Below are 27,165 nucleotides of genomic sequence, written 5' to 3'. Positions count from 1 at the left end.
CAGAGTAGTGAGTGCAGAGTAGTGAGTAGTGAGTGCAGAGTAGTGAGTAGTGAGTGCAGAGTAGTGAGTGCAGAGTGCAGAGTAGTGAGTAGTGAGTGCAGAGTAGTGAGTAGTGAGTGCAGAGTAGTGAGTAGTGAGTGCAAAGTAGTGAGTAGTGAGTGCAGAGTAGTGAGTGCAGAGTAGTGAGTGCAGAGTGCAGAGTAGTGAGTGCAGAGTAGTGAGTAGTGAGTGCAAAGTAGTGAGTAGTGAGTGCAGAGTAGTGAGTGCAGAGTAGTGAGTGCAGAGTGCAGAGTAGTGAGTGCAGAGTAGTGAGTGCAGAGTAGTGAGTGCAGAGTAGTGAGTGCAGAGTAGTGAGTGCAGAGTATTGAGTGCAGAGTATTGAGTGCAGCGTGTGCAAAGTGCAGAATAGTGAGTGCAGAGTGCAGAGTAGTGAGTGCAGAGTGCAGAGTAGTGAGTGCAGAGTAGTGAGTGCAGAGTAGTGAGTGGGAGTTTTGAGTGCAGAGTAGTGAGTGCAGAGTAGTGAGTGCAGAGTAGTGAGTGCGGAGTAGTGAGTGCGGAGTAGTGAGTGCGGAGTAGTGAGTGCGGAGTAGTGAGTGCGGAGTAGTGAGTGCAGAGTAGTGAGTGCAGAGTAGTGAGTGCAGAGTAGTGAGTGCAGAGTAGTGAGTGCAGAGTAGTGAGTGCAGAGTAGTGAGTGCAGAGTAGTGAGTGCAGAGTAGTGAGTGCAGAGTAGTGAGTGGGAGTAGTGAGTGGGAGTAGTGAGTGGGAGTAGTGAGTGGGAGTAGTGAGTGGGAGTAGTGAGTGGGAGTAGTGAGTGGGAGTAGTGAGTGGGAGTAGTGAGTGGGAGTAGTGAGTGGAGAGTAGTGAGTGGAGAGTAGTGAGTGGGAGTAGTGAGTGGGAGTAGTGAGTGGGAGTAGTGAGTGGGAGTAGTGAGTGGGAGTAGTGAGTGGGAGTAGTGAGTGGGAGTAGTGAGTGGGAGTAGTGAGTGGGAGTAGTGAGTGGGAGTAGTGAGTGGGAGTAGTGAGTGGAGAGTAGTGAGTGGAGAGTAGTGAGTGGAGAGTAGTGAGTGGAGAGTAGTGAGTGGAGAGTAGTGAGTGGAGAGTAGTGAGTGGAGAGTAGTGAGTGGAGAGTAGTGAGTGGAGAGTAGTGAGTGCAGAGTGCAGAGTAGTGAGTGCAGAGTGCAGAGTAGTGAGTGCAGAGTGCAGAGTAGTGAGTGCAGAGTGCAGAGTAGTGAGTGCAGAGTGCAGAGTAGTGAGTGCAGAGTAGTGAGTGCAGAGTAGTGAGTGCAGAGTAGTGAGTGCAGAGTAGTGAGTGCAGAGTATTGAGTGCAGAGTATTGAGTGCAGCGTGTGCAAAGTGCAGAATAGTGAGTGCAGAGTGCAGAGTAGTGAGTGCAGAGTGCAGAGTAGTGAGTGCATAGTAGTGAGTGCAGAGTGAGTGTGCAGAATGCAGAGTAGTGAGTGCAGAGTAGTGAGTGCAGAGTAGTGAGTGCAGAGTAGTGAGTGCAGAGTAGTGAGTGCAGAGTAGGGAGTGCAGAGTAGGGAGTGCAGAGTAGGGAGTGCAGAGTAGGGAGTGCAGAGTAGTGAGTGCAGAGTAGTGAGTGCAGAGTGCAGAGTAGTGAGTAGTGAGTGCAGAGTAGTGAGTGCAGAGTAGTGAGTGCAGAGTAGTGAGTGGGAGTAGTGAGTGCAGAGTAGTGAGTGGGAGTAGTGAGTGCAGAGTAGTGAGTGCAGAGTAGTGAGTGCAGAGTAGTGAGTGCAGAGTAGTGAGTGCAGAGTAGTGAGTGCAGAGTAGTGAGTGCAGAGTAGTGAGTGCAGAGTAGTGAGTGCAGAGTAGTGAGTGCAGAGTAGTGAGTGCAGAGTAGTGAGTGCAGAGTAGTGAGTGCAGAGTAGTGAGTGCAGAGTGCAGAGTAGTGAGTAGTGAGTGCAGAGTAGTGAGTGCAGAGTAGTGAGTGCAGAGTAGTGAGTGCAGAGTAGTGAGTGGGAGTAGTGAGTGCAGAGTAGTGAGTGCAGAGTAGTGAGTGCAGAGTAGTGAGTGGGAGTAGTGAGTGCAGAGTAGTGAGTGCAGAGTAGTGAGTGCAGAGTAGTGAGTGCAGAGTAGTGAGTGCAGAGTAGTGAGTGCAGAGTAGTGAGTGCAGAGTAGTGAGTGCAGAGTAGTGAGTGTAGAGTAGTGAGTGCAGAGTGCAGAGTAGTGAGTGCAGAGTGCAGAGTAGTGAGTGCAGAGTAGTGAGTGCAGAGTAGTGAGTGCAGAGTAGTGAGTGCAGAGTAGTGAGTGCAGAGTAGGGAGTGCAGAGTAGGGAGTGCAGAGTAGGGAGTGCAGAGTAGGGAGTGCAGAGTAGGGAGTGCAGAGTAGGGAGTGCAGAGTAGGGAGTGCAGAGTAGGGAGTGCAGAGCAGTGAGTGTGCAGAGCAGTGAGTGTGCAGAGCAGTGAGTGTGCAGAGCAGTGAGTGCAGGTGCAGAGTGGTGTGTGCTGTTGAGTGCAGAGTGCTGTGTATTGGCAATGTAAATGACAATGCCATTTATTTATGATTTAAAGAAAAAAAAAGAAATGTCATGAGCAATGCCAATTGCTCTACCTTTAATGATGCCGAGACCATTGCATTGCAAATGCTTGTTTGTTAGGGCTGGGGTGAGGGAGCAGAGCTACGCACTTCGGTGCGCGAGGGGAGCAGGCTACAAGTAAGCCCGCCTTCTTTGTTCTGCGCATGCGCGAAGAGCCGGTGACTGAAACGAAGCCCGGCTCTCTACGCTTAGTGCATACATCACCTGTCAAATCCCTGGCTCTTATCGAACGCTGACTGGAGCGCTTCCAGATAAATGCCTAGCATTAGGGGAGTTTTAAAAATGGCATGCTCCTGCCACCTTTAAATTAACGATTTGGGACCCAAGTATTTCTTTTTTAAATACTTTTAGGGGTCTTTTGCCCTTGGGTTTCTCCCCCTAGAAACTCCTTCAAGCCTCCTGTAATTTATTATGGCATTCTACGCTGAGGAGGAAGACAAGTGGGTAGAATACAATGAGTTTGAAGAATATCAGGAACCTTATGATGGCAAAATGGAGGAGCAACCTGTGCAAGCCCAGGATACCCACATCCGGGGTTTAATGAATAAGATGCTTATCAAAGCCCTGACGCCCTTAACGAAGACTCTCAAATCTTCTAGTAAGAGAAAATCTAGGTCCTCTGGTAAATCCTATTCTACCTCTCGGGCTTCGGCTGAAGTCCTGTTGAATGTGGCGAAGAGTGTTCTTTTGGATCCTGGTTCCTTGGCAGGCAGGGATACGCAAGGAGAGTCTTCTCCAGCTACCCTGGATACTTCAGATACTGATGATGAATCAGTGCAACACAGGAAAAAACGTCAAAAAAACCAAACATATGTTTTACGATGCACAAGAGGAAGTGCAACCTAAGAATTTGTTGTTTAATCCTCAGAATTTAATGCACCCCAGATCCACAGAATGGATTCCTTGTGTGGAAGTGGCTAATTATGTCCAGAATAATTTACAACAGGGTTTTGAGAATCAGGTCAGGGCCACCCTGCATTCTGAATGTCCCCGACCGTCTTTGTTGGGAAAGGAGGCAGATACGCTGGATTTAGATCCTAATATGGCGACATTTATGCGTAAATTTGCAAAGGACCCTAAGAAGGGTTTAGACAGAGCCTGGAAAGGGTGTCAAGACAAGCTTTTAGATATCTCTGGTCCACTGACAAAAATGTTAGATGCCGCGGTCACGGCAAAGGACAAAGGTGTCCCTCTGAAGTCATGGAATGGGCGCAACGCGCCATGTGTTTTTGGGCAATGCCATTGTGGCATTAACCACAGAGAGAAGATCCTTCCTCATGCGCATAGACCCTCAGCTGGCAGAGATGGCAACTACGGAACCTGGTTCCTTGGCAAATGGCATGTTATTTGGAGAGGACTTTGTCAAGAAAATGGGCAAATATATGGCAACTTTTTCAGCCTTGGATAAGGCACAGGCCAACATCAAGCATGTTTTTCACTCTGGTGTTTTTAATAGGGCCAGCCGTTTCAGAGATCGAGGGTCCGGCCGAGGTGCTAATCAGACCTCCAGGGGTTCAGATCAACGGGGCAGAGGAGATTCCCAGAGATCTAAGTTTTATCCAACCAGAAATCGAGGCAACAGGGGTCGCGGACAACGTGGAAGCAATAGAGGCCAGCAGTTCCAGTCTGGAGACTCCTCTTATACAGGTACCCATTTTACATTATGGGGATCATATGGTGGGAGGTCGTCTGGCGCAGTTCCTTCCCAGGTGGGAGGCCCGGTCTTCCGACCCATGGATACATCAGACAATTCGGGGTTTCCATATAGAGTTTTATTCGACCCCCACGCAATTAGTGACTCCCAGACCCCTAAGTTTTTCCCCTGTAGAGAGGAGTTTCATCGACGGGGAAGTTCAGTCATTACTGAACAAAGGGGCTATAGAGCAGACGGAGCGACACCCACACGGTTTTACAAGTACAATTTTCTTAGTGCCCAAGAAAGATCTGTTTTTGTCTGGTTCTGAACTTGAAGGAGTTCAATGTGGGAGTAGTGTACCGTCATTTCAAAATGTTGTTGAGCCACGATTGGATCTAAAAGATGCATATCTAGCAGTCGCCATTTTTCCGCCTCACCGGCGATTCCTCCAATTTCAATGGCGCAATTAGTGGTTCGAGTTTTCGGCTATGCCCTTCGGTCTCTCGTCCACTCCATGGTGTTTCACGAAACTCATGAGACCGGTCGTTCAGTGGTTGCGAGAGAGGGGAGTCAGACTTATCTATCTGGACGACATTCTGATCATGGGTCAGTCTGTCGAGGTGGTTCAACTCCATCTGTCCTGGACTATCCATCTCTTCCAGGAGATAGGATTTCTCCTCAATGTTCCCAAATCTCTGCTGATCCCGTCGCAAGTAATCGACTTTTGGGGTTTTCAGGTCAACTCTTTGACCTCTCAACTGCTTTTACCTCTCAGGAAGAGAACTGCGATCAAAAAAGATTTGAGGAGAGCGCTTGCCTCTCCGACAATATAATTGAGGACGTTAGCCCGCCTCGTGGGTTTGTTGGCGGTGTCCATTCAGGCGATATTTCCCAGCCCCTTACACTACAGGGCCTTACAGAGGTTGAAGATCCTGCATCTCCACAGGGGCTTACAGTATGCAGAACAGATTGCACTTTCTCGGGAGGCTCGCCTAGAAATTAATTGGTGGTTAGAACACATGGATGCTTGGAATGGCAAGGCTATCTTTGCGGAGACTCCGGATGCCATCATAGAGTCCGACGCCAGCCGGTGGGGCTGGGGTGCTCGTTATGGGAGACTAGAGACCGGAGGTAGGTGTTCCCAAGAGGAGTTGCGACTTCATATCACATGCCTGGAATTGTTGGCAGGATCTTTTGCGATTCTAACTCTTTCTCCTCAGAGAGCGAGTTGTTGTATTCCTCTGCCTCTGGACAATGTGTCCGCAGTTCGTTACATCAATCGCCTGGGCGGTACCAGGTCCCGACTTCTAGCAGAAATTGCCAAGGATTTTTGGCACTATTGTCTGGATCCCCACATCTCAGTGACGGCGGAATACATTCCAGGATCATCGAATGTGGTGGCAGATTGGAATTCCAGATTTTTGAGGGACACCAGCGATTGGAGACTTCATTCCCAGTGTGTTCCAAGCATTGATCTCCCAATGGGGTCCGTGTGCACTAGATCTGTTTGCGTCCCGACTCAACAGACAGCTTCCCCTGTTTTACAGTTGGCGTCCGGATCCATTAGCGATCAGCTCGGACGCATTCGTTCAATCGTGGACGATGGGCATTCTGTATGCCTTTCCACCTATTGTCATGATTCAGAGGTTGTTAGCTCAAACACGCAGACAGGGGGCGGAAATAATCCTAGTTTCCCCATGTTGGAAAGCCCAAGCGTGGTTTCCGGGGGCAATGAGCTTATCGTGTGCCCCTACGGGTCGGATCAGGTCTTTTCCAGAGTTGTTGGTGGACCCAGTGGGCCTCCTTCACCCCTTGATCCTGCAAGGCCAGTTACCTCTCATGGTGTGGAGATTTTCCGGCGACGCTGGCAAATGCCGGGAGTTTCGCAAGACACTCTTTTTTCTCTCCCAGTCTTGGGCACCTTCCACGCACAAACGATACGAATCCGCTTGGCGTCGATGGGTGCGTTGGTGTGGTGAACGGCAAAGTGATCCTTGGGATCCGGGGTCTCTGTGATTGTGATTTTTTTTGTCCGAATTGGCCAAATCTGGCATGGCCTATCGGACGGTAAACAATTTTAGACCGGCCATTTCAGCGGGACATCCTCATGTAGATGGTAGACCTGTGGGGGAACATCCTTTGGTCTGTAGGGTATTGCGCGGTATTAGGTTGGTAAATCCTCCTCAGCCTAGATATCAAACATTATGGGACGTTTCCATAGTTCTGAGATTCCTGAAAACATGGCCAGCTAATGAAGGACTGTCGCGCAAACAATTGTCTGCCAAATTGACACTTTTACTATGCCTTATTTCATGTAGACGTGTGTCAGACGTACGTGCTCTGGATTTAGCAGGTAGAGTGTTTACTCCGTCTGGAGTTTCTTTCACACTTCCCCGTTGTACTAAGACTAATTCTAAAATGTATTTCTAATCCTGCCTTTCCACATCATAGCAAACTGTGTGTTTTGCAATGCTTGAAAGTCTATGAAGATTGTACCAGAGAGTTCAGAAATGATGAGGCAGGTCAACTGTTGATATCGCTTCAGAGACCTTTCCGCCCAGTCTCTTCAGCTACTCTGGCCAGGTGGTTACCTGGTTGTTGTCCCTAGCAGGAATGGATTCCTCCATTTTTGGTGCTCATTCTGTGAGGGGGTCCATGGTCTCGAAAGCCCTTGTCACGGGGTCTAGGTTACAAGATATTATGACTGTGGCAGACCGGTCCTCTGAGTCCACTTTTAAGACCTTTTATCACAAACCCGTGTATATTGCGTCTGTTGTAGTGGAGCAACTATAAACTAGCATAAGTTGAGCCTCCGTGGACTGACATAGAATGAAAAATGTTCTAGCTAACGCGACAAAGAATTTTCAATTCTATTAAGGACACGGAGGCGAGAATTATCCCACCCAGTATGACTTATTGTATATTGTACATGTTTTATAATTAATATACTGATATTGATTGCAATTTCAATGCTATGTTTGACTTCTTATTTTTTCCCACCCAATTCTCTATTTGTGACTGTTTTCTTTCAGTCTGACATGGGTGTTATGGCTGTGTTTCTTGTTTCAGGTGACCAAGGCACACAATCTTGAAGTGTGAGCTGTTCTGCCGAAGCTTTGGACCAGACTTCTATGTTCAAAGAGGATGTTCTCTGATGTGGTTCCACGTCAAGTTGGATTCAGTCCTGTTACAGTTTATAGACATTGCAAAGAAAGAGGAAGTGATTACGTCATTGTGGACATTTATTCTTACTACTGTGATATTATTGGTGCAGACCTGGACGGTTGTCCTTCCGGGGTATGCGGTTTAAAGTTTAACACTTTGCTGCTGTGTGTTCAGTAAAGATCGAGAAGCATAATTCTTGCCTCTGTGTCCCTAATAGAATTGAAAATTCTTTGTCGCGTTCGCTATAAAAATTTTCATTCATCATAAAGTTCCTCCACGAAGGGTGGTTGACTAAATGGCTCTTGTAGACAACCTGCTACTGAAGTGAAAAGTTCATTGAATAAATTAATTCAGACGGAAATTTGTAATCTTGTTTAACTTGTAGATAAAATGGACTTCTGTATTAGATCACAAAGGGCAACAGGAGGACAGTCAGTCATGAAAAGAGGTGGCCAGTGACAACATAAACACCAGATATTGTGCATCATGAAATGGGGGAAATATGCTAAATGCGAGTCACTGGCGAGTTCTCCTACCAGCACTAAACCCTCACCACTGCCAGGGTATGGAGGCCAATTAATATACCCGTTTGGGTGACTTTTCCTTGTCTACCTGTACTCTTTACATCAAATATTAGAATGACCCCCAAACAGTTTCTTTGGTGTCTGGGCTGCAAAACCTGTGGGCAACATGGGAGTGAACAGGTTTTACACATGCTCCCACCATTAGAGTTTTTCCTCTTCAGCAAGCAGTTACCAAATCCACAACAATCATGTAAACCTCAATACAATGGGTATGCCCGAGTATCAGGCTCAGTATTACTTCTAAGCACATCTGTAGACAAGGCACCATCAGATTGCAGACTAAGTGTAACAAGCATTTGCAATGCAATAGGTCGCGCATTTGCCAGAGTTTAAGCTATTGGCATTGTAAATGACAATGCCATTTATTTATCTTTTTGGATAATTTACACAAATAAAATGCATTGTTATGTGCAATGCTAATAGCTCAAACTCTTGTAAATGCGAGAACTATTGTATCCCAAAGAAGCGGGCGCATTGCTTGGAAAGTGAAAGCGTCCACGGCATGCTGAATGTTGCAGGAAAGCATGTCATGCATGCAGTAGGAGAAATACATTAAAGAAAATAGTGCTTACAGATTAAATAAAATGTACCATGTAACAACTAAAGTAAAAGGGCCAGTTCTCAAGGGAGGTTACAAATTACGACACAGCGGTACTAAGGAGGGACTAACAAGCCTATTATTGAATCAGAAACCAGCATTTACAAAGGACAATGACACAAGCCACTGACAAATATGGGCAGAGAGAGGGCAGGGCTTCAAGTCCATACTCTAATACACCATGCCTTGCAGAGCATACTTCACAGGCTCGACCTAAAAAAATAGGACAACAGGCCTTTTTCATCTACACATCTGGGAACTGGAACAACATCCTGTATAAATCACGACTGCACCAATCCTGCTCCAATTAATGGAAGAGTTGAAGACTCACTTCTTTAAAGAGCACTACATCACAATACATTAAACTTCCACAACCCAGCATCTCTCCTATTACTCACTGGCTTAAAGTTTGTCTTTGATGACGCCCACCCATCCGCTGTTTTCTGGCTAAGGTTGTGCTACAGAAATACTGTACACCAGGGCTTTAAGTGGACCGATGCTCACCAGTGCTGAGCACCGGCAGTTTTTAGGTTTCACCTATTATCATTCGCTTGCGAATGTAATAGGCGAAAATTCAAGGGCTCGATCGACTCGTGAAACCACTGCGGTTTCTTCACAGTGCATGTGAGTCACGTGACCACAAAAGCGGGTCACGTGACCACACAAGCACGCGCATGTCCCTAATCCTTTTGCCACACTTCTCCTCCCCTCGCTCGCATTCTCGCCCCCCCACCAGGCTCTCCCGCCCCCATCCGGCTTCCCTCCGCGCATCTGCCTGCCACACTTCTCCTCCCCGGCTCTCCCGCCCCCATCCGGCTTCCCTCCGGCCATTTCCATGTCTGAAGGAAATCAGCGGGCTTCCCAATGCGATGTCTTCTCTCAGCAGTCGTGGCACCACCACTGCACTGCTTTGAAACAATTTGAGGACTATCTGCTGGCGGTCCACTTGCAGCCATTCTTCCCAGTCACAGAACAAAGCAAAAACCTGGATTAAATAGTAACACAGCTGAGTTTACCATTGTTATGTACTCGGACAGCTATTGAACCAAACGGGCAGCAGTTTCTGCCAGCAAAGCAATGAAAGGCTCGATTCTCCAGTGCACACACACTCAGAAAAGGGACACTTCAGCCTGCCTGGTGACTGAAACAAGTGACCACAAGTTCAGGGGCGTCGTTGCAAGGGAGGGGAACGGCAGACAGAAGGCAGCGCTGCGCTTTGACAGCTACAGAGAGGCGGCTGCAGCGCCTGTAAACAGGATGCACAGCCGGGCGGGCGCTAGGACACGAGCGGGTGAATCATGCACCGCCTCCGGGCAACAGAGTGGTAACCTAGCAGGCTGTGGCACGGCGGCCAATAGACACACCTAAAGTGAGAGAGGTGCAGGTCAACGAGAAGAAGCGACCCTCGCTCAAGACAAAACATGCTCAATGCAAGTCGAAGGGCAAATCCATTACTCATTTCAAGTTAAATTAGTGGCTTTTACGAATCAGTGTATGGAGACATTACACATTCAATGCCAGATAAAATACTCCGGTTATCCCTCCCAGCCACCCCAACAAGCATGCTGTCCCTCGGATGGTGGGGGCGCTGAACTACCACAGTCGGTGTGACAAGGGCTCACCGTGAGCAAATTATCCAAGCCATCCCCTTGCACTAGAGTGCAGATACTCCGTGCGCCATAAAAGCCAATGTGCACCGGGCACCACTCCCTACACTCCCCATGAAGCTTCCCCTACACTCTAGTCTGCCAGCCCCAATGGGTTACCGTGCACGGCTGTCACCTTACACTGTGCCACTCCCAGCCATATGTGCGCTGTTCATACGACCCTAGACTGCAAAACCTCACACGTCCCTTCTCCTTACCCTGTGCATCGCTTCAACCCACCCTACCATGGCAAGGCTGCCAAGACACAGCTCCCTGTCACCCAGCACCCTCATGCCGTTCCTGTCGCCCTACAGAGCACTGCCCACAGCCCAGTGGGTTTGCCATGGACCACTTCCCACTACCTTGCACTGACACAGTTCTCTGCAAAACAACCTACACAGGGTACCCGAGCACCGCTCCCTGCCACACTAATCTGCAGACTGCCTGCGCCCGACTCCATGCCACCCTACTGTGCAAGCACACCCTGGACATGGACAGGCTTCTTCGGACACGGCCCCCGTCAGCCTTCCCTACACATGATACTCAACACACACGCATACACACTCGTTTCTCACCAGCCTGCAGAGACAACAGCTTAAATCAGCACCTTCAGAGGTGGGCAGATGGTGCGCCCCCCTTCCCCCCAGCGCCTTCGGGAGGGGGCTTCAGCCGGGTACCCAGCCCTCCTCGAACCGCAACAAAGATCGCTGGCACTTTCCTGCAGACATCATCAGCGCAGCACAAGATAAACTTAGCAGCTCAACTGTGCCACAGAGCGGGGGTGCACAGAGCACACTTCTCCCCTGCACGTTGTCCCTTATGAAACTCTGCAACTGAAGGATTACATCACTGCACCTGACAAAGGCGCTCGCCGCGGACTGCACCAGCAACTTTGCACAGATCACGCGCCACCATCTGCTGCTAAACTACCACGTTAAAAAAGACAGAGCAAACTAGACCACGTTGCAGTATCACTCACCTTTCACTCGATTTCCCTTTTAAAATGAAATCCCTGGCGGATGCAGGGGAGCTGCCCGGGAGCTGCCGGGAAGGGGCTCTAGTACGGGTCCGTATGAGCCGCTCCTGATGCGCCGCTCTCGCCTCCAGTCCACGGTACCCTCTCACGCTCTCTGCCAACAATGAACAAGCACTGGCGTTGCCAATTGGTTTCGCATTTGGAAAGTTGGAGCTATTGGTTTTGTAAATGACATTTTATATTTATATATTGTTATTGACAATGCCAATAACTGTATTTATTTATTTATATTTATTTATAAAAACATTTGTAAAGCGCGAAACGAAGACCCGTGGGCATCTCGGCGCTAAGTAGCTGCAATGCTTAACCAACAAGGGGACTGAGAGTTCACTGATTAAACAGCCAGGTTTTCAGGCTTTTGCGGAAAGACCAGAGGGAGGTGCTGGTCTTGATTGAATGAGGCAGTGTGTTACATAATTTTGGAGCAGCCACAAGGAATCTTCTGTCGCCCCATGTTGGACAGGCCACATGAAAGGCCGCTCTCCCCCGGCCCGACCAGGCCTGAGCCCGGTCACGCAGGTACTACACACCACCCTTGCACGTCCTCCGTCCCCTCAGGGACCCCTGCCCTCGAGCATGTCCACCTCGTGGGTCCGACCCACTGCCAGCCTACGCGCCCATCCTGGGGCGCCATCTTGAACACTCCCCCACGTGGCCGCCTGGCCCCCGGCCGACCTCAACCCTGGGCCTGGCCAGGCCTCAGACATCCCGGCACCACCATCCACCCAGGAGGTGAGCGGGCTACTTGGCAAGTCAATGGGAGAAGGAGGTGTCGATGGCTCTCCACCACCAAGTGCCGCTCGCCCATCGCCTCCCCGGGCGTTGGCTCCACCCCCCTGCTGGGTGTCTGGACTCCCTCATCCCGGACCCCCCGACCTCCAAGTGCGAGGGTCCGGACATCAAAGCACACCAGCCCTATAACTGGGGCAGCTCCAGAGCAGGAAGGCAGTTGTATCTTGGAGTCGAGAGACGTAAAGAGGAACTCATCCTAGGCCGACTACTGGCGCTGCCGTAGCTCTGTCTTGTGCACCATCGTCCTGCCTGTTGGCGCTGCCACAGCCTTCGCAACCTTCATCTCCTTCATCGTCGTCGGGACCTGCTGGCGTGGCCGCGGACCGTTGTAACCGTCATCTTCACCGGGACCTGCAGGCTCCGCCGCGGACCGTCGTTTTTCCTTCGTCCATCTCGGGTCCGGCTGGCTCCGCCGCGGCCCGATCATCTAGAACGCCGAGCTCGAGGATTGAGAGCTATTTTCCACTCATTGGTAACAAGACTGTCCCGCTACCCCTTTTCCTAAACCAGAGACCAGAACCGAGGGGACCCCTGAGTCCAGACCTCCTTGTATCATATCATCGTAACCTAAGAATTGCATATAAAGCCTCGTTAAACTTCAACCTTGTGTGGTGTCCGTCTGTGGGGGGGAAGTTACTTGTCTGTACAGTCGTTGGAGACGGCTCTCCCCGGAGACCTCTCCCCGTAGTCTCGGCCGACCCTCCCGGTCCGTCTAACATTGGTGGCCAGCGGCGCGATCCGAATCACCGCATAACGTACAGAGAGTAGCTCACCCCACGACGAAATCACAATGACAACTAAAGAAAGCGGATCAACCGAGAAGTTCCAAATGGAGAAATTGGAGGAGTACAGCCATCGTGAACTAAAACAATTCTGCATCGAACTGGGTATCGCTACCACCGGACTAAGCACCAAAGACGATTTTAAGCATGCCCTAGAATCTTGGGCAGAGACCGGGGCTGCCGGAACCCCCGATCAAAGCACCGCAGAAAAAACCACCACGGCCCCTGAAGGGCAAAGAACGGGTCTCTCGCAAGACGAGATCCAGGAAAGCGAAAGAACCCGACTACACGAGCTAGAAATGGCCCGGCTCAAAATGGACGTTGAACTTAAGTTGGCCGAACAAAAAATCAACTTAGAGCACCTGCGTCTCCGAGAAGAAAGAGAGGAGAAACAGAGACAAAGGGAGCTCGAGGAAAAGAAACTGGCGTACGAACACGAACGGAACCTAGCCGAGATCAACCTGCGCAAGCAGAATAAAGAAGTAGGGGTGCCCGAGCGACCCCACACCTCAGAGGCCACAGAGAAAAAGGTACACATCCCCAAGGATGTTGTCCGAGAATATTTCCGAGAGGACGACATCCAGCAATGGTTTAAGGCCTATGAAATCGCTATGACTGCACACCGGATCGATAGAAGCGATTGGGGAGCCGGTCTATGGGGGAGATTCCTCAATGAGGGCCGCGATACCCTGCTACAGCTCCCGGACCACCAGATGACCTCCTATGACCATATGAAAGCGGCACTCCTCACCCGCTATGGCCTCACACCCGAGATGTACCGTCAGAGGTTCCGAGACTGCACCCGCATCCCGGGTACAACTTGGGTGGACTATGTAACGTACTTTAGCCGAGCCTTCGAGGGCTGGATCAGAGGAAGCAACGTCACGACCTACGAACAACTGTTCAATCTGATGGTATGGGAGCATCTGTCGAACAATTGCTTCATTGAACTCCGCCAGCACCTCCTCGACAGCAAGTTAACGGATCCCCGGCAGCTCGCAGCCGAAGCTGACCGGTGGGAGATCACCAGAGTGGGCCGGAATGGGTCCTACGAACAGAACCGGAACAACAATGGTCAGCACCGACCCAGAGGAGGAGGAGGGGGCCAAGGACGAGGAAGAGACAACGCTCCGGTCGCCCCCGCTACCAGCACCACCCCCCCGGCCAACCGGGGCAGCACCCCGGCGCGACCGGGGTACAGAGCCAATGTCACGTGTCACCGATGCCAACGGGTCGGCCACTATGCAAACGACCCAAATTGCCCGCAGTACCAGAGCCCAAGACCCCGCCAAGTGGCCGCTGCGGCCCTAGGGGAAGAACAGATCTCCGAGGAGCAGGAAGAATCCGAACAAGAGCATCAAGAGTGGGAGCCAGCCGCCATGGCTCTAGCATGCTTAGGGGGGAAAGACATGGTCCCGCGGGTCCCCCTACCCGCTAACACCCAGAAGTACAGCCAATGGGTGAGCATCAATGGACGCCGGGCCGAAGCCCTTCGTGACACCGGGGCCAGTGTAACAGCCGTCCGCTGTCACCTGGTGACCCCAGAACAGTATTTACCGAACATTCTCTGCCCTGTACGATCAGCCGATAACTCGGAAAGTCTGTGTCGGATGGCCTGCGTCCCTTTCGAATGGGGAGGGGTCTCCGGCATGTTGAAAGTAACGGTCCGAGACGATGCCCCCGTAGACTGCCTCCTGGGGAATGACCTTGAAAGCTCTCCGTGGGCAGCCGTGGAGCGAAGAGAACACCTGGGGATGTTAGGCGTCCCGGACTGGGCGTGCGTCACGACCCGGTCCATGGCCGCCCGTGCCAACCACCGCCCAGAAGAACCCGAATGGCCGGCACCACCGCCCCCGGTCGCCCCAGCCGAAACCACCGACCGTGACGTTCCCCCCGAACCAGCTCAACCTTCCGACCTTGCTAACCTCGACCAGTGGCCTCAAGAGGGGGGGCCCACGCAAGAACAATTTCGCCAAGAACAGAAGACCTGTCCCTCCCTCGAGGGACTCCGCCAGCAAGCGCTCGCCCAAAGCGCAGGAGATACCTCCGGTACTCATTGGGTCTACTGGGACAATGATCTGCTGTACAGCGAGCAAAGAATCGCCGAGCTGGGGGCCAACCGAGTATTAGTGGTGCCCCTCCGTTTTAGAGACTTTCTGCTCAACCTGGCCCACGATGTCCCCCTGGCAGGACACCTGGGACAAGATAAAACCTACAGTCGCCTAGTGACCCACTTCTTCTGGCCCAAAATGAGGAACGATGTGCACCAGCATTGCCGATCTTGCCCCACGTGCCAAGCCAGTGGAAAGAGCGGCCGCAAACTAAAGGCTCCCCTGCAACCTTTTCCTGTGGTCACTACCCCGTTTGAGAGGGTCGGAATAGACATTGTGGGGCCCCTGGACCCGCGCACCAAACAAGGCCATTGATTCATCTTGGTGCTAGTGGACCACGCCACCCGCTACCCTGAGGCTGTCCCTCTGCAGACTGTGACAGCCCCGGTAGTCGGCCGGGCTCTGATGGGGATCTTCTCCCGTGTGGGCTTCCCCCGAGAAGTCGTCAGCGACAGAGGCACGAACTTTATTTCTAAATACATGAAATCCCTCTGGCAACAGTGCGGGGTCACCTACCGATTCACGACCCCCTATCACCCTCAAGGGAACGGACTCGTTGAGCGGTTCAACCGCATGCTAAAGGGGATGATCGGGGGGTTGGAAGAGCCCCTCCGTCGCCAGTGGGATGTGCTGCTGCCGTGCCTCCTCTTCGCTTATCGAGAGGTCCCCCAGAAATCCCTGGGCTTCAGCCCATTTGAACTGCTATATGGACACCCAGTGCGGGGGCCGCTCAGCCTAGTCAAAGAAGGCTGGGAGATGCCTCCGTTAAAGAACCCTCCAGATGTCTTCCGGTACCTCTTAACCCTCCGCAACCAGACCCGGCGGTTCCGGGAACTGGCAAAAACCAACCTAGAGGCCAGTCAAGAGGACATGAAAAAGTGGTATGACCGGAATGCCTCATCCATTGAATTTGAACCTGGCCAACAGGTATGGGTGATGTCCCCCACCGAACCATGCGCCCTACAAGACAAATGGACGGGGCCCTTCAAAGTAATCGAGCGCAAGGGCCCTGCCACCTATCTCATCGACATGGAATCCTCCCGGAACCCACTCCGGGTCCTCCACGCTAACAGACTAAAGCCCCACTTTGTGCGCACAGAACTCAGCCTCCTGATGGCCACAGACACTGGGGCTGAAGAAGACTCCGAGCCCCTCCCTGACCTCCTACGGACTCGGGAGCAAGACGGCTCCGTGGATGGGGTCCGACTCTCGGAGGCCCTCACCAGAGAGCAACGCCAGGACTGTCAAGCCCTCCTATCACAGTTCGCCAGCCTGTTCTCCCTCACCCCAGGTGTCACTTCCTGGTGTGTGCACGATGTGGACACGGGGGACAGCCCCCCTATCCGCCACCGGGCCTACCGCGTGCCAGATCGGGTACGGGCCTGCATCCAGGACGAAGTAGCCAAGATGCTCACACTCGGGGTCATCGAAGCCTCAGACAGCCCCTGGGCCAGCCCTGTAGTACTGGTCCCCAAAGCAGCTGCCCCCGGCACCACACCAGAACTCCGGTTCTGCGTCGACTACCGGGGCTTGAATGCGGTCACCCGAACAGACGCACATCCCATCCCCCGGGCAGATGAACTGATCGACCGCATGGGAGCTGCCCGCTACCTCAGTATCTTCGACCTGACGGCGGGCTACTGGCAGATCGGCCTCACACCCAGGGCGCAAGAACGTTCTGCCTTTTCCACACCCGATGGCCATTACCATTTCACCGTCATGCCCTTCGACATGAAGAACGCCCCAGCGACATTCCAACGGCTCGTCAATCAGGTCCTGGCGGGGCTCGAAGGATTCAGCGCCGCCTACCTAGACGACATCGCTGTGTACAGCCACCATTGGTCCGAGCACCTCCACCACCTCCGAGCAGTGCTGCAAGCCCTACAGCGGGCTGGCCTCACGATCAAGGCCAGCAAATGTCAAATTGGGCAAGGGTCTGTAACCTACCTCGGGCACCAGGTGGGAAGCGGCCTGGTGGCCCCTCTGCAGCTAAAAATTGCCGCCATCCAGTCCTGGCAGTCCCCCATCACCCAGACCGAGGTACGAGCCTTCCTGGGCCTCACAGGCTACTACCGAAGGTTCGTGAAAGACTATGGGACTATAGTGGGGCCCCTCACAGAACTCACGTCGAAAAACCAGCCCAAGAAAGTCAACTGGACCCCAGAGTGTCAAGCTGCCTTTGAACAATTGAAAGCCGCCATGTGTTCCGCCCCTGTGCTCCAGGCCCCCGACTACAGCCGGGAGTTCGTCGTTCAGACGGATGCCTCCGACCATGGCATTGGGGCAGTCCTGTCTCAAGTGAACACCGACGGCCTTGATCAACCGGTGGCCTTCATTAGCCGGCGACTCCTACCACGGGAACAGCGCTGGAGCACCATAGAGAGGGAGGCCTTCGCTGTGGTATGGGCCCTCAAGAAGCTCCGGCCCTACCTTTTTGGCACACACTTTCGGGTACAGACCGACCACCGACCCCTGCAATGGCTGATGCAGATGCGGGGGGAAAACCCGAAGTTACTACGCTGGTCCATCTCCCTACAAGGTATGGACTTCACAGTCGAACACCGGCCTGGGCCAGATCACGCCAACGCGGATGGCCTGTCCCGGTTCTTCCGCCTCGACGAGGAGAGTCCCCAAGAGGATGGGTAACTCTCCCCGCCTTCAGCTGGGGGGGGCGCATGTTGGACAGGCCACATGAAAGGCCGCTCTCCCCCGGCCCGACCAGGCCTGAGCCCGGTCACGCAGGTACTACACACCACCCTTGCACGTCCTCCGTCCCCTCAGGGACCCCTGCCCTCGAGCATGTCCACCTCGTGGGTCCGACCCACTGCCAGCCTACGCGCCCATCCTGGGGCGCCATCTTGAACACTCCCCCACGTGGCCGCCTGGCCCCCGGCCGACCTCAACCCTGGGCCTGGCCAGGCCTCAGACATCCCGGCACCACCATCCACCCAGGAGGTGAGCGGGCTACTTGGCAAGTCAATGGGAGAAGGAGGTGTCGATGGCTCTCCACCACCAAGTGCCGCTCGCCCATCGCCTCCCCGGGCGTTGGCTCCACCCCCCTGCTGGGTGTCTGGACTCCCTCATCCCGGACCCCCCGACCTCCAAGTGCGAGGGTCCGGACATCAAAGCACACCAGCCCTATAACTGGGGCAGCTCCAGAGCAGGAAGGCAGTTGTATCTTGGAGTCGAGAGACGTAAAGAGGAACTCATCCTAGGCCGACTACTGGCGCTGCCGTAGCTCTGTCTTGTGCACCATCGTCCTGCCTGTTGGCGCTGCCACAGCCTTCGCAACCTTCATCTCCTTCATCGTCGTCGGGACCTGCTGGCGTGGCCGCAGACCGTTGTAACCGTCATCTTCACCGGGACCTGCAGGCTCCGCCGCGGACCGTCGTTTTTCCTTCGTCCATCTCGGGTCCGGCTGGCTCCGCCGCGGCCCGATCATCTAGAACGCCGAGCTCGAGGATTGAGAGCTATTTTCCACTCATTGGTAACAAGACTGTCCCGCTACCCCTTTTCCTAAACCAGAGACCAGAACCGAGGGGACCCCTGAGTCCAGACCTCCTTGTATCATATCATCGTAACCTAAGAATTGCATATAAAGCCTCGTTAAACTTCAACCTTGTGTGGTGTCCGTCTGTGGGGGGGAAGTTACTTGTCTGTACAGTCGTTGGAGACGGCTCTCCCCGGAGACCTCTCCCCGTAGTCTCGGCCGACCCTCCCGGTCCGTCTAACACCCCAATTGACAGATTTAGTTCGGGGGATCACTAGTTCCAATGAACTGGAGGAGCGCAGTGTTCTGGACGGGCAGTAGGGGGTTAGGTTCTGAGTGAAGAACACTGGTCCGGCGTGGTGTAAAGCTTTGTATACAAAGCACAGGGACTTGAACTTAATCCTCTTCTTCACCGGGAGCCAGTGAAGCTGTCTTATGATGGGTGAAACCGGTTGGAATTTGGGGATTCGCCCTAGGAGCCTGGCGGCCGCGTTCTGGATAGCCTGCATTTTCGATAATACTCTCTCCTGCGCACCTAGAAACAGCGCGTTACAATAATCTAGGGTAGAGAGCACCAGGGAGCTTACCAAAGTTTTAGCTGTGTTTTCCGGTAGAAAGGGCAGGATTTTTTTGATAAGCCTTAGTTTATGAAAGGCTGATGAGGATACTTGGTTGGCATGTGGTAGGAAGTTCAGACGGTTGTCGAACATGACTCCCAGGTTCCTCACCTTGTCAACCGGATCTGGGGGCTGGCCCATGGGTGAATGGCACCAAAGGGGGGACCACTCCGGGGAGAGATTGCCAAAAATTACAACCTCTGATTTGTCGGAGTTTAACTTCAAACAATTGTGTGACATCCAGTTCCCTATTGCCGACATGCCCTGGTTGAACAAGATGGCTTTCTGAGGCCCATCATTTTTGACGGCAAGGACCAATTGGGTGTCATCAGCGTATGACGTGAGGCTCATCCCGTGTGCCCTGATGACATTGGCAAGGTCCAACACATAAATGTTAAATAGTGTCGGACTAAGGGATGAGCCTTGGGGAACTCAACATAAATATAAAATGTCATTTACAAAACCAATAGCTCCAACTTTCCAAATGCGAAACCTATTGGCAACGCCAGTGCTTGTTTAAAGGGGATCTAGAACCGGGTCCTTATCGGGCTCTGTTTTGTGCCCTGGCTCATGCGGTCCGTTTTTTTCCGGACTGCAGTGACAGCAGGCACATAGATATGTGTGTGCTCACACTTCTCACTAGTGGAGAAGTTACTGCATGATGTCATGCCAGGTGAGCTTTGGGGGGGGGGGGGGGGGGTAAATCCTTTAAAGAGAGTCCTTTACTCTGGATTTCCCTTCTCTTTTGGAGACTCCGGAGCAGAAACATTGTCCTTATGTCACCAGGGCTTTAAGTGGAAGCTTTTCAATAATATATTCAAGCCATAGTTACTGCTTATTTATCTTATGCAACTAAGAACCAATAACAAAGCCAAGAGTCCTGACTTGTTTTTCGGTATGATGTTACTTGCTGTATCATATATCTGGATGCAATGACAGAAACAGCAAAATACAAGTCGGGCGGCACACTATGCTAAGCACAGATTTTTAGCTTACGTGTTTTTAAGCCATGCCCTTAATTACATTGACCACGTCCCTTTGAGAGACCACCAGTTTTTTTTGTAACCCACATAATGCCCTGCTGTACACATATATACTTCTTTCACCTTCCACAACACCCCCTCCACTCCCATCGGGTCTGTGTCCTCTCCGTTCGAACAAATGCCATGAGAGCTGTTACATTTCGTTACACAACCTCGCTCTGCAATCTTACGGGCGCGTCTCCTAGCTCTCTATACTATATATGACACATGGTGAAGCCCCTACTCCGTCCCACCCCCTCCCAAAATGACATGGGCACTTTTCTTAGTGAAGCAGGCGCACGGCACTTCTATTTAAACCGTTCCCTGGTTTTGAGGATTTGTCTATCATAGTACTCCCACTCGATAGACAGAGGGCATTTCCCACAACACATTCCTGGAGCTGGGTGTGTTCAGTCTGTCACCCATGCATTTCGAATTCCTGACCAGGGAGTATCCCCTTTCCTTCAGGAAGAGGAACACGGATAGATCACCCTGGATAGGCCAATGCACTTTCTCACCAGACACAGGGATCACAGTTCGTCTAGCCGGCGCCTTCTATGCACATCTGCTTCTTGGTTAAGTAGCATTAAACACATACACGCTGTACCTTTAGCATTAACTCTCTCTTCACACATCATTGAGCTTTCTCCCCGGCAGCGCTCATCCTGCCCCACCCCTTCTCAAGCCAGCTTCAAGGGCGAAAAGCTACAGAGCATTACTACTACCGACTCACTACGGCTGTATGCCTCTGACTAGACCCTCATCCCATCACAATCTTCAACGCCGCAGCTACTAAACGGTCTCCCTTCCCCGTCCTGGGTGCCATACCTGGTGAGTACAGCTCTGCCAGCTCCTTGGCCCCTGCATGCTGGGGACCCCATCTGGGGCCGCTGTCACTGTCCCTCTGTTGGACCACAGGAGGACAATTCTCGACCGCGGCCATCCTGCAGTCCTGCTGCTCCGCCCGGCCGCCCCCTTCCCTCACGCACGCCATCTTCCCGGCGCGGCCCCCTCCGACCAATCCGAGCTGCGGCCGCTTCCGGATGAACTCATGACCCGCCTCTCCGCGAGAGCCTGCTTGCAGCCAATGGCGACACTACAAAACAGCAGCCATTCACAGGCACTCTCTCACCGGTGACGTAAGGACCAATGGTAGTGCAACATAAAGAGCGCCCTCAACCGGTGTCCCAGCTCCTCTTGACAGATGCAGAGTTAAAGCTTTTTTTGCGCATGCCCCAAATGTAAGAGGCGTGTTTATACAGATGAAGGGGCGCGGCCATGTAAATCTCCCCTCCTCGACAAACCAAGGGCTTTCGAAGAGTGGCAGCATTGTGTCTTCACAGGTTTTTGTTTTAGCTCTATCACGTACTATTTTCGTCCTTGGGTGTCGTCACACACAGATTTATTATGGCTCACCCCGCCCCCCGCCTTTCATTTGACATTTGTTTTATGTGTCTGCTGTTCAGATTATAGAGTTAGTGCACCTACGTTTTAGGGTATGACAAGAGCGGCTTGGTGGGTAGGGTTGTCGTCATGTTTCCATACATTCCAATAGACCCGATTCAGATGGGAAACTCACTATTTTTTAGTAAAATAAATCTTATTTTGGCAGTGGCGTAGCGAAAGTTTAAGCCTTAGAACTCACTTAACCAGAGGCCTCCCACCACTATATTGTAGGCAACCCACAAATACTCTCTTTCTTTGCAAGTCATCAGTCATATCCATGAATTTGAACATTCCAACAGGCTTTCTCTGAGTCCCACGAACATGATCCAACGCCAGAAAACAACAGAAGGCGACTGAATAAACTTTGATACAACAAAAGTATTGTCGCCAACTGAAAACAGCAAACCTTGAACCTTCAGCCCAAATATGTTCAACTCTTATCACCATAAATTAACTACATAGGGTGGGCACAAAGTCATCAACAACATAACTCCATACAATGATAAATCAATCAGTTGTCCGGGTGGGATAATCCTCATCTCCATGTCCTTAATAGAACTGGAATTTTTTGACAGGACTGCTTTAAACATTTTTCAATCTATGTCAGGACTGGAGGGTCAGATTATGCTGTTTAAAGGTGATCCACCATGACAGATGCATCCTTTACAATAGGTTTATTATAAAAAAATTAGAAGAGTCTGAACATCAGTCAGCCACTTTCACAATGTCCTCTGAACGAGACCCCAACCCAAAGGACTTAGATTCCATAGCTCCCCTTGATGCAGCAAGGACTTGTAGAAAAGAGACTTGCTCGAAAGCAATCCTCTCATTTACCTTCTAATATTGTATTAACCACATATTGTGTGAATTAATTTGCACAACATTGAACATAAAAAATAGAGAAGCTTGCCTAAGTATTTTACTAAAAAGTAACTTGAGCGAAATTCTAAAATGGCTGCTAACGGGAAATCTTTATTGCGCATGCATCAACTGTACCTACGCAGTATGATGAGCTGTTGCTTGGAGGGAATTTCTTGCGCATGAGCAGACGCTATTAAGATGGCGGCTTGGAAGCTCACATGCTTAGCATCTGCTTTGCTGAAACAAACACAAGCTATTTAACTAATGCTAATGCGGGGAAAGCATTAATAAATTAATGGGAATAGAGTAGAGATAGGTGGTATTCAGTGAAATCATTTTATTTTTAAAATAATATTTGTCTTTCTGACTTTCTTATTAGTATGCATTTGGGCCTCTCGTACAAATCTAGAGTCTATAACCCACCTGACCTCCGCACAAGTGTGGTGTGATTGAGCCAGAAGAAGTGATGTGACTTTTGAACGCAGTCTAAGGACGCAAAAGATACATACCCTGGGAACCAGATCCAAAGTCCTCTGAATGAATGGGAATACATGAAATTATACTTTTGTGTCTAATAAGGTGGGATTACGGGTGGGAATAAAGATTTGGGAATAAAAATTAAGGGGTGGGATCTTTGAACAATAGACTGATAGACTAAGATGAAAAATAAGCATGGTGTGATGATCATGCCCCCCTTTTCTGTCCAATCAAAGTTAGTATCTTTTACGATATTGAAACATAATGGGTGGTACATGAATACCAAAGACTATAATTGAGGTAGCTTTAGCTAGTTAAAAAGCATGAGACCGGGATGCTGTCCAAGTAGACGGAGACAGAGATTTGCTGAATGCTGCAGAGGCCGGGATGCTGTCAAAGTGATGAGAAATGCTGATGAAGAATCAAATGCAGAACCATCTATCCTAAATTATTAGTACTTAAAAGAAGATCGCAGAAGAATCTTGAGGAGGAAGAAAGTGTCAGAGAGGGGTGCTACGCAAGCGACGGTGGTAGAGAGGTCCTCTATCCTGTCCAGATTCCTGTCCTGAAGCCTTTGTAGCCTGCTTTTTCCCGGGGACCCTTCCCAGCTCCTTGGTTTTCACATCATACTAGGTAACTATATTTCTGTGAAAGTGCCAATGTTCTTTTCTCTCTATCCTCTCCTTTCTGTTCATAAGAAATTGCAAGGTTTAAAAGTATGTGTTTGATTTGATTAATTAATTGAATCTTCCTTCCTATGAGTGACGGAGACTGTACTGTACTTTGTAAGTGAAAATTTAGGTAAAGATTTAAAATATTTCCTGAGTCTGTGGTAATTTATAAATGTAAGAAGATTATTTTATGTCATTTCACCATCAACTAGTTCAACTAATGGTCCATTGACTTTTTGATCAGTGAAAGATTAGTTGAAAATAATAAGTGACGTATCTTGAAATGGTAGGAAATCATAAACATTGACTCCAGCAGATCATTGCCAGGTTGTGTGGGTGTCTTTTATGGGCCCAGGTGAGTATACGATACTGGAGTACCTGTTGCTGGATAGCAACTGGATCAGTTTTCTGGTAGCAGAACTATGATTATTATTGACTAGTTTGGTGATAAGTATTGATTTATGATTGTTGAATTTATGTTTAACAAAAAAAGTTAGTGTCCCATTTTATGTTGTCCGGAAAAATTCCCCTGGGGAATGAATAGCGGGTGGTGATAGAAGTCATACTCCAGTGAGGTTACTCGTCTGTTTGAATAGCACAGAGGAGCTACGCAGAGCTGGCAGTGCTAAATTAGGGACTATTTCGTATAAAGTTGAGCATGACTGAAAGCAAAGGGGTACGCTGGTGAAACTTTGGTCTTATATCACCCAGAAAGGGTAACATTGAAGGAGTAATAGGTTCTCTCGAGGTTGAATGAAGAGTAAACATAAGGTTTTATTCGCAGTGAAAGAGGAGCAATTCTGAGTCTCCAGAATAAGTCGAAATCTATCCTTTGTTTAGTGGAACAGGCAGAGTAGCAAATGTTTTAACGTTACTAACAGAATTTAGTTAAAGGAAGAGTAAAAGAAATACGTTTTCGTATTACCTTGTGAAGGGAGGGTCAGTTGCCGGAGTTTCACTGACGTCACAGAGTGCTGCACTGGGATGGGTTGAAACAGGGGGCGTATAACTGACGCAAATTGAAAAGGAGGGGTAAGGAGCAGAACTGACGACATCAGAAAGGCCGCACTGGCATTGCTCAGATCACGAGCGGCAATCTGATGGATAATTGAGTGAAAGCTGCTTTTAGATTGGTTAACAGAAATTTGTATGCTTGATTACCATTTGCCTTTCCATGCGAGTCGCCCTGATAGAAAAGCTCGAGTGTTTGCAGATAATTGTTTCATGTATCAAGTATCTAATATGTATGGAGAAAAGAATTTTTTTTCATTTATAATGAAAATTAAGAATTTCTTTAAGGAAGATAAGCCTGTATTACCTAGAGAAGGGATTCCTATTCCCCCTCCTGAAATGCCTGCTTCATTTATGATGATGGAGAGAGGATATCATACATGTGTATGGATGGAGAATTGGATGGAATACACGAAGGATGATGGTGTTTTAGCTTTACCTAAGTATAGTGTGAGAAGTTGGCCTGATATGTGATGTCCACTATTTTAGTGGGCACCCTGTATCAGTCCAAACAACCCTTATGGTGATGGTTGTAAAGTCAACCTTATAGACCAGCTATCCTAGGGGAAACAACCTTTACAACGCAACTTTTACAATGTACTACCATTACAACAAAACTTTTACAACGCAACAGCCATTACAACGCATGCCATTACAACACATGACACTACAACGCATACCACTACAACGCAACCCATTACAATGCAGTCATTACATTGCATACCATTACAACGCATACCATTACAATGCATAGTACCCTTACATTATCCAACACTTACCCTACTTTTGCGCCCCCCTGGAGTTAGAATAGTCATTTTACCCCTACACTATCCAACACTTACCCTACTGTTGCACCCCCAGGAGTCAAAAGAGTAATTTTTACCCCTACACTATCCAACACTTACCCTACTGTTGCGCCCCCCTGGAGTTAGAATAGTAATTTTTACCCCTACACTACCCAATACTTGCCATACATGCGATGTAATGGTATGCGTTGTAATGGTGTGCGTTGTAAAGGTACTATGCGTTGTAATGGAATGCGTTGTAATGGTAGTTTAAAAAAAAATGTTGTAATGGCATGCGTTGTAATGGAATGCGTTGTAATGGATGCTGCATTATAAAAAATGCGTTGTGATGGTATGCGTTGTAAAAATATGCGTTGTAACATCATATATCCCTATCCTAGTGGTAGCACAGACAAAGCAGTCTTAGGCTAACACTTCAGAGAGCATGAGAAGCCAATTGTTTTACCAATAATAACCCCATGAATACCAAAGGTATATATCAAGTAAATGTATTTATTACTAACACAACCCCTCTGCACTCTTTATAAGTTTAGAGTTTGAGATACAGCACAAGTTACTCAATAAGCATACTATAAGTTGCACAAATACAATTCTGCCCTAGGGGCCTCACGAACCATATACTAAGTAAGTGGTATAAGAACCACTTCAGGAAAGGTGAGTAGGCCTAGGGTCTAGGAAATCGCTGGGGCTACACTGAACAACCAAAAGTTAGGAAGTAGGAGTCCCACAGGATGCGTGTGCAGTGTCTATACACACACGCAGGTTCTCCTGGACTTTCAATGGGAACGTAAAGTTTACAAAGTAGTTGATTTCGGACACTTACGGATGGACTACAGGAAAACCAGTTAAACTAGGACACTTGGATAGTTATTACCCACGGGAGCACCGGAGTACTCGAGTTACCTCACCCAGGAAAGCCGGATGCATAGGTGTTCTTTCCTGTCAGGTTTCGTCGTCAAATCCTATGGAGAACTGCACAAAGATGCTGCAGGCGACCAGGAGGAAGATGTCCGGTTGGATCTTAGAGTGGATCGGAGCAGTGAAGAACCTGAAAGCAGAGGGGACAGAGTCGGGGTCACTAGCCAGAGACCAGGAAGGAACCAGGCGATGTCGAGCTGCAGCAGGTGAAGAAGTGAAGCTTGTCTCTGCAGCCACGTGGACCAGGAGGCGTCGACGACGACCAGGAGCTGGATACGGACTGTCCCACGAAGGATCTCGCTGTTGGCGGTGTCGGCTCCCGGATTGGAGTCAACAAGCCTTGGCAAAGGCAACGCACGCAGGAAGGGAAGATCGGCTTCTGTTCAGACCAGCAAGGTCTGGGGAGCTTCCTCTTTACAGGAAAGCAGGAGCAAGCCCGCAGCAACCAGGCAAGCAGTGTTGATTCAAAAGGATGTCTTCTGGAGGGCCATTAGCCAACGGGCTAACAACCGCGAAGATGCGTCAAGGAGAAATGCAGGCACAGGCCCCACGCGGCACTCGTGGAGTGTGGAGGGCTGAGCTTCGGTGCACTTACGGCTCGGGGTTGGGGCTCCTCAAACCCTAGCTTCGAGGATGCCTCAGAAGCTTCACAGTTAGCAAAAAGCAGGTACTGCAGGTTGTCCGGTCCCCCGTCTCTCGTGTCTGCCACGGGTCTCAGCTTTGCTGTGGATGTGGGTCGGAGTCAGAGAAGTCTGGAAATCCAGAGGCTACGCAACTAAGTCTTCGGGTTCCGGCAGGAGCGTCAACAAAGCAAACCGGTAAGCCACTGATGGTGCCTGTTTGCACAGGGTGGTCACTCGACCACAAGGGAGATTCTTCAGTCTTCTAGTTGCAGTAGAATGTCGAAGGTCTAGAGTTTTGTTTCAGAGTTTCAGTTCAGGAT

The 27,165-nt window shown here is 50.3% G+C and overlaps 1 protein-coding gene and 1 pseudogene across 1 annotated transcript in view; one reads left to right on the top strand and one right to left on the bottom strand.

The window, feature by feature from the left end:
* Positions 1 to 21,262, bottom strand: part of PEDS1 (plasmanylethanolamine desaturase 1) — a 246,016-nt gene extending 224,754 nt beyond the window's left edge. The window contains exon 1 of the mRNA XM_086932466.1: positions 20,861 to 21,262. Coding sequence (XP_086788592.1) covers positions 20,861 to 21,026 — 166 coding nt within the window. The 5' untranslated portion in view covers positions 21,027 to 21,262. The remainder of the gene's footprint in view (positions 1 to 20,860) is intronic.
* On the top strand, positions 2,965 to 4,517 carry LOC147706012 (uncharacterized; annotated as a pseudogene).
* Positions 21,263 to 27,165: the final 5,903 nt, after the last annotated feature.

Source organism: Lissotriton vulgaris, chromosome 7 (assembly GCF_964263255.1).
Source record: "Lissotriton vulgaris chromosome 7, aLisVul1.2, whole genome shotgun sequence".
NCBI lineage: Eukaryota > Metazoa > Chordata > Amphibia > Caudata > Salamandridae > Lissotriton > Lissotriton vulgaris.
The sequence above is the reverse complement of the archived record's forward strand: the minus strand, read 5'-3'. Positions and strand labels throughout refer to the sequence as shown.